Source organism: Echinococcus granulosus (genome assembly GCF_000524195.1).
Source record: "Echinococcus granulosus chromosome Unknown EG_S00008, whole genome shotgun sequence".
NCBI classification, from domain to species: Eukaryota; Metazoa; Platyhelminthes; class Cestoda; order Cyclophyllidea; family Taeniidae; genus Echinococcus; species Echinococcus granulosus.
In genome coordinates this window covers 1,250,406-1,258,295 of record NW_020170388.1, presented here as the reverse complement: position 1 = coordinate 1,258,295, position 7,890 = coordinate 1,250,406, and the positions used below count along the sequence as shown (strand labels likewise).

At 33.5% G+C, this 7,890-nt stretch overlaps 1 protein-coding gene across 1 annotated transcript in view; it reads right to left on the bottom strand. All coding sequences in view use genetic code 11, as the record gives it.

Annotated features, from left to right (window-relative positions):
• EGR_01994 (Ras-related protein Rab-37) overlaps positions 1-3,535 on the bottom strand; it is a gene marked incomplete at both ends in the record, with an annotated part of 7,647 nt that extends 4,112 nt beyond the window's left edge. The window contains 2 exons of the mRNA XM_024491243.1: positions 2,221-2,331; positions 3,530-3,535. Coding sequence (XP_024354386.1) covers positions 2,221-2,331; positions 3,530-3,535 — 117 coding nt within the window. The remainder of the gene's footprint in view (positions 1-2,220; positions 2,332-3,529) is intronic.
• Positions 3,536-7,890: the final 4,355 nt, after the last annotated feature.

Sequence of the window (7,890 nt, the reverse complement as noted above, 5' to 3'; positions counted from 1 at the left end):
ATCGAAGCAAATATCTAGGAAGGCTTGAAAGACTGCTGCTGAGTGTAGGGTATTTGACTACATGAACTGCCACTAAGACATTATTCTTAATTTTGTATGGTTTTTTGGGCAATCAGTGTTGATCGTGGTTATGACTTGTAGACTCAACCAGTTTGTGTCATTCCAATTTTCCAATCGCTCGGTTTTTAGCTGTCAATTTTGGCTATTTTCTAGCTACTCTTGATGCTTTTTAGAGCTAAACACATTATTCACTAGCTCAGTTGATCGGTTTTAAGTAGTTTTCTCTTATGTGCTTTAATTAATGCATTAAAGTACGTAAAATTTAATTACAAAAATTTTCAAATAAGTGCTTTATTACCTCTAATAGCGTGCACTTAAACTTGAAGGTCAAAGTAAGACAGAAATAATAAATCTGAACTGTCCAATATTTTCACCCTAATTTTGCTTTATAGCCTCTTCTATTATGTGAATGAATTCGAGTTCAGTTTTATAAATAAATATTGTCTTTTGTTCCCATTAAAGGACCTCCTCAAAATGTGCACTGCCACAGAGCGTTCGCATAAATGCTATTCGAGTCTTACGAATACACAAACAAAGTATTTCGAACTTGAACCAAATAACTTAAAGCTGGACATGGCGTTTCGACAGGGCATGTTAAAAGGATATGCGTACTTCAACAAACCGCTTTTTGGCCAATTAGTGTGATTACAGTGGTGGACCGAGTGAAAGACTCAGCCACTGCAGAATGAATGCTTATAATAATCAAGTCATTTTTAAAGTAAATTTAGTACTAAAAGCATCTTATTTTTTGCAAGCATATTTGCTGCAATTTTGTAGTCAAGGTTGTAAAATTGCAAGATGTTACATAAAGCAATTCTAGTTATTTGAAGTAACGGATATTTGGTGAATGTGACAGCCATGAGATTGGACTGAGTGTTAAGTGACCACTTGATAATCCGTATAAGGTTTGTAAATAGATCGGGATTAGATCTTCTTCATCATTCTCTTTTCGCGTAGAGAGCCATTAAGTGTGATAAAGCCAGGGTGAAGAAATTGTGTTCTGCTATCTAAGTCATCCACTCAAATCGCTGAAATTTTATCTTATCAAGAAAAAGAAATTAATTTGCCTAGGGCATCATTTAGGCCATATTTAAACCAGAATATCAGCCAATCGACAGCGTTCATTTTGATAGAGTTTGTTACTCCGTGACAAAGTTGCCAAATTTAGACAATAATGTTGAAGGGAAATTATCAAGGGGAATAATGTTTTGATAAAAATATTACCCTTTCAGTTAATGCTAGTGTAATAATGAACAACAAAAGGACTGACTATTTACAGGATGGAAAGTTCAATTAATCCCATTATTTGTATTATATGTCTCATTTTTAATAAAAGTGGCCTCAAATCAAACACCAAGATAGTGTGGGCTAAATTTTCTCTGGCGCTTTTTAGTCATTTCAAAAAGCTAGGATTAATATGTAGTTACAGAGGGTTACATGGGCTGGTTTCATAATTTAAATGCTCTTCGAAATTAGCTAAAATAATTGGCCAATTCCCAAGTGACTAATTGGGCAGTGGTGGAATAACAAGTTCTCCACTGCGGAGAGAAATGTCTATTTAAAAGTACTTTTACATTTTGGACAAAAATACCCCCTTTTAAGCTGCTCTTCAATTTATGACGAGATTTTTTGTCTTTAAAGCGCAAATAATACAAATCAAGATATTTCATTTTAAACATTTAAGGGTATTTCTGATTTAAATAGCCTGCTCATAATGCAAAAAATAACATTTACCACATTAATCAGTTCCAAACCTTTTTGCCGAATATATTGCGCCAACATTAGTTATATTCCGCATCTATTTGGCATTAAACATGAAAGCTATTAGGGCTTGGTGAAATTTGAAGTTCATTTTCGAATAAATCACGAATAAAATTTGCGTAGAGAGGCATTTATGATCTCCTGTTTAAAGAGTTTTTCTGCAGTGCATGCAAATTTGGAGATACAAATTAGTCTCAAATCACCTAAAAAGGTCATTTGAAGCTATGCTTCGAGGTAATTATCAAAAGTTAATATTCACACTCTTGAAGAATTCCATTTTGTAAAATCGAATCAGCGTCCACGGGCAAACTAATAGGTGTTACCGTTGGAAACGCAATTTTTTAAACAACGTTTTTAGAAAGAGAAAAAATTGACCAAGTAAACTAACACACAACTTACCTTGTAGTCAATCCCAACGGTGGAAATGTAGCTGCCCTTAAGGAATGTCTTGTCCTTAAACCGAATCAGTAAGGACGTTTTGCCAACAAACGCATCTCCAAGTAGTAGCAGCTAAAATACAGTTTAGTTGAGCATTTTCAATTATTTTCCTGGCCACTTTGTGTTCACGAGGTCTTCTACAGTAACAATTATCCCAAGTTTACATTACGTTTTATGCAAGCCTTTTGAATTGTTTTGGTAAACTTTCATTACTCCTTAGGGATATCCAGTAGTCAGATACCAAACTAGTTCGCAGATCTAAAGTGTTTTTTTACTTCCATGGATGTTTTAGGGGGAACCCGAAATGTATAACTTTACCACAAATTTGTAAGCTAAGCATTAAATATTAAAGGAGGATATGAGTGAAGATAAAGCCAGCTTCCAATGCAAAGAGGGCTCACTCACTATGCATTTTATTTAACCTGAATGTGAAAAAGGCATATTTAATTGCTGTATATATAGAAGAAGAACTTTGAAGCAATAAGTATGTCAGCTGTTATTCTTGTAAATCCTGAATTATTTCAAAAAGTTGAGATGCATCTCTATTTGACCTGTCATTCATTTCGACTGTCACTTTTTAGCATTTAGATATAAAATTTTAAATTTATGGTTATTTTTGAATTGACATGGCACACTAATTAGCAGGAGTAAAGCGATATTATGATTCGATAAAATAAGATTCAACAAAGTTTTCACCAAAAGGCAGGTTTATATAAACATGTACTAAACAGTAGGTCTTAGAATTGGGCATTTTTTAATTTTCTGTTCCTTTCGACCCCACAGACAACTAATTGTAAAGGTAATGCTAAAGTTCACTCTTTCAAAGTACAATGATGGTTACGGATAATTCCAGAGTCAGTCTTTTTTATTACACTTAAAGCACCATTCACCTAGTTTGTCAAAGCAGTAGTGGCTGCATTCAACTAACTGCCACTTAATTAGAACGGTATGATTATAATGAGATGTTAGTTGACGCCGCTATCACATATTACAAATACATGTTTTGTCACGAAATATAAGATTTAATTGCTTTCGTAGATTTAATAAAACATCCAAAAAATTCACCTTCTTACAAATAAAAATGCGAAAGTCCTGGTTTAAAAGAATATTGCTGCGGGATTTATAAATAAATTATCCTAAGGATGAGCACTACCTCTCCATGTACTTTTTGTGGGTATAGATAGTTCCGGAAGTGCAAAATTATCTCACTGTGTGTCATCCTCCCTAGAGCTTTCTGCGCAGAGGTCTAAAAATCCTTACATTGTCATACCTTCATTGTGGAGGCAGTGTTTCTAACTTCCAGTCGCAATCATAAATACAAGACAAATGAGTTTAGGGAAGGTTTATTTAGAGAATTTGTCCTTTTTGTGCTCCGGTTTACAGTCACTACAAGTTCGGCATTATATGTGTATGTTTTGCGTCCCAGATGGGATCTAAGTAACTGACAGAGACTCATAAAAGTGCCAATCCATGAGTCCTCAACACTAACTTCTTTGTTGTAAAGTAGGTAAAAATAATCACTAACAATGAAATGGGAACAGGTGATAAGGTACGAAGCAAAGAGTTTCAAGCTATGCGTATGTAGGGGCAGCAATGCATCAGCAATGCGCATTACAAGAAAAGATGCCATTTAAGGTAGGCTGCAAAAGACGAAGTGATGCCTTATTTAGTTAACAAATAAGCGGTAACGAATATTTTTATGTTTATCGCTGTGTCTGGTTGTCCAAACAACAGTGTAATTCCTCATTTTGAATTAACGTAATCAAGCATAACTTTTATTTCCTATAACGAGTTAATACTATTTCAGATCCTTCTAGGAAAGCGATTAAGTATTCTCTTTTAAAAACTGTCAAAAGAATCGCTGTCAGTTTACTTAATAGGTAAGGTCAGAGTTTAGGCAGAAGGAGTTATTTTAATGGCTCAAAAATCGATTCTTTGTAAAAATTATGACTTAAATTTATAACTCAAAAATAAGAACTACTCCGGAAAGCCAGCGACTTAATTTGACCAGGAAGAAAATTGGAAATTTCAAAACTGCAACTTTAATCGGCAAATTGTTTCTGGTTCTAGTCTTTAAATCTCAAGCTTATTTGCTCGAAAATGTAAGCATTGGTAGAGAAATTGTTGTATTTGGCAAATTTAAATCCCTCTGTCTGCACTTTATGAAGATTTGAAGAGGTATGGTAAGTATGACTAGATTTTCTTGGGTCCATATGTTATCGCAGTGAAGTATAGATGCTGCCAGCTGACGCAAAACTTTCTTCAAAGCTCAACAACAGTTTCATGTAAAAATAAGCAAAACTGGCAAAAACTAACAAAATTTATCTTTTTGGGGTGAATACACCAAATACTTATGATTCATTAACATTGTGGACTTTTAGCTCAAACTGCTGAGGTAGTTTTATACCCAGATTAAAATTTAGGACTTTGTTTTAAACACTTTTAAATGTGTAAGCTTCTGAGTTTACCAAGAAAATTATTTTAAATGACGTTAAAGTGTTTAAGCATTTGAGTTAAGGCACATTTTTTTAATGTATGGAAAACAGTTTGTTTTGTCTTTTTTTCACTATGCATAAACCACAACTTTGTTTGACCGGAAGATAAGTCGAAGAAGACACTCATCATCACTTTCACCCTGTTCTTATAGGATCTCAAGGAAAAGAATTTTATGGGCTAAGCTACCTTCTTTGCATGTTTTGAAAGGAATATAATGTACCGTTTCTACTATAAAATGTAAATTACTTATGTAAGTTGTTGCTAGAGTGTAAGAATACTGTACTCACAAACAATGAGGCATGAAAAGCAAATGGACTGTGAATTTTCCTGCACAAATACAAAAAGCAAATCAGCAAACATGACTAAAGCAATTCGTTCCTTTGCGCTTTCATGTTCCATTAAGAATATTGGTAGTAGCTAGTAGAGTCCGTGGTCATTTATTCCGTACACTTTGTTGTTAAGCAATACCGCCCTATAGCAATTTTCCCCATTAAGTTTGTGCAGCTTTTGGTATAACTTTCAGCAGTGACCTAAAAATGTTATGTGCATTAATCTAGACTTCCACCATCCAATCATATTTCGATCACTTTGATGGATGTGCTTTGAGCTTGTCTTCCACTTTACAAACCGAGTCAAACTTGGTCCAAAAGCTGCAGAATCTTCTTGTATAACTTCATACATAGAAGGTATGGCAATTCAGATGGGATAGCAATACAATTTGCTTTTGGTCATGAATCACTCAGAATAGCTGCCTTATGAAGGTGCCTCAAAAGGAAACTTCATTATTGATAATAGTGAGGAATGGCATGTTGTAATTGGGTAAATTAACTTTGTCTTAACATGTCGAAACTTTTAGCTGTGAATAATTAGATCAGCTTCAAACAAATTTGTGCATATTTTTTAGTTCTTTGTAGCATTCATTCCTAGCCGTAAAAATTTGCAAGAAATGTTCGTACCATAAAAGCATCTTTTTATTGCAGAAAGTAAAACCGAGTTTTCTACGGAGAAGCAATATAATTTAAGTTCAGATTGTTGCTATTTCGATTCCTTAAGAACTAATAAATACACTCTGATTTCTTGCGTGTGATATGCAGAAATTATAAACTTATGGTGTTAATCAAGGTATACCAGTGGTTTGCAATTTATATACTATGAAAAAAATTGCTTCAAACAATTATTTGTGCATATGCATACGTATATCAGATATATATATAGCTGAAACCAATTTAAAATATAAAGTTGAAAATTCCACCGAAATTTTAACAATACTCTTAAAAAATTGGCCTAATTAATAAGTATATTAAAAGGACTTTGTAGAAAAATGTTTTTTTTTGGTTTTGCAGTGCCGCAGCTAGTGTAAACAAAGGCAATTATTCTCGAAATACGATTATGAAATTGAACTACTGATGTGCATTTTCCTGCACTACATTGATTTTTAAAAGATTAGTAATTTGGTGAACTTCATAAGGCGACTGTCCTACATTACTCTAATCAGCAAGATTATAAATATGTTTGAACTGTGTTATTGGAATGTGCAAATGTGTTTTAAGGCGATTTTTCCTACCCTTTTGGTATAAATCAGTGATAAAGGAACTTTAAAAATTTGGTTGACTTTAAGCCAATCTAAAATGGTTTCCTTTAAAAAATATTGACTTTGCTTTAGTGGGTTTTTTGCACTTATTTATCGCCCTTCTTCCTCCTACTGCTTCCAAGAAAAATCGTTCAAGCTGCCTAACTTTGAGATCGAGCAAGCTTATCAGAATAATGGATATAAAACTCTTTAACTAGCAAAAAAAATTATTAGTATATCTAGGGAAATACCGATTTATTTCGTGTGGTTCTAAACTGATAACCACTTATACTTGGTTCGTTTGTGCTTTACTAGTGGTTAAAATTTTACAATGGGCCCGAGATTAGTTCTCAAATACAGCAGTAAGATGCATTTATTGCATTTGTCTTGGACTTGCCTTTTGTGCTATTAGAATGGGACAGTCAGACCAGAGTCATTAGATTACTGGTTATTTTGTTCTAAGAGGCCGACAATTTTGTTGGATAGTGGCAGAATTCTTAAGAAAAATTTATGGACAAGGCTAGTCCTCGAAGTCACGGATCTGAAAAGGAAATTATCACTCACGAAGACAGACTTGTGTTTTTCAATTGCAAGCTCATGTACTATACTAACAGGTTAAATATATCATCTTTCTAAAAGGTTAGAATCCTTATTTCAAGTTTAAATAGTAGTTCCATTTATAAACTAAAGATGTTAAATCCAGTAGTACAAGCCAAAGTGAATTAAGCTAAGAAAACATGCAACCTTCTCCTTTAAAAAGAAAAGGAAGTATTTTAAGTATAAGTTAATATATGGCTTTGCCTTTCAATTTGCAAAAAACCCTTAAATTACTCGAGCAAATCATGCAGATTTCTAAGGCATCCTTGCTAATCTGTGCATTTGTAAATAAATTAAGTCAAAAAACTTAACTTTATGGAATCAAACTCATCGTCGCTTTAAAAGAAATTGCAACACAATTGTGCAGTTCGTTTCAAATAATCATTTAAAAAGGGTGTGCCTAGATTGTAAGAATAAACGTAGGTTTAACAAACTTTGGTTTCACGGTTGAGAAGTGGATCAAATTTGCATTATGTGGGAGTGGAATAAAGAAGCACTTCATATAAATCACATACAACCGACGTTCAGCAAGTCTTAGTAAAGCCAAACTATATAAAGATCTTGCAAAAAAGGAAAAAATGACAGAAATCAAGGAAGATTATACCCTGGTTTCACTGAGTAAATAAATATTCTCAAAATTCGGTTCCCTCAAAGCAGCTTAAGAAAGACAAATTAAAATCAGTAAAGCGTCGAAACACATAAAAAACTGACTTAAGAGCAAGGTAATACAGGCTTAAAAAGGTGTTTTGACTCACTAAAATTTTGTGCAAAAATAATAATAAATTCCCAGCTTCTGTACTTGAGGTCGTAGGTCTTAATATGGACAAACAAACACCAAGTAGATAGTGCTTAAGCTAATAAGCCCTATAAAAATATCATCCTCTAAAGCGAATTTATCATGACTGCAAAGCGACGATGTAAAAACAAGTTCCTGAACAAAATCGACCAAAAGCATAGAGTTTGTTTCA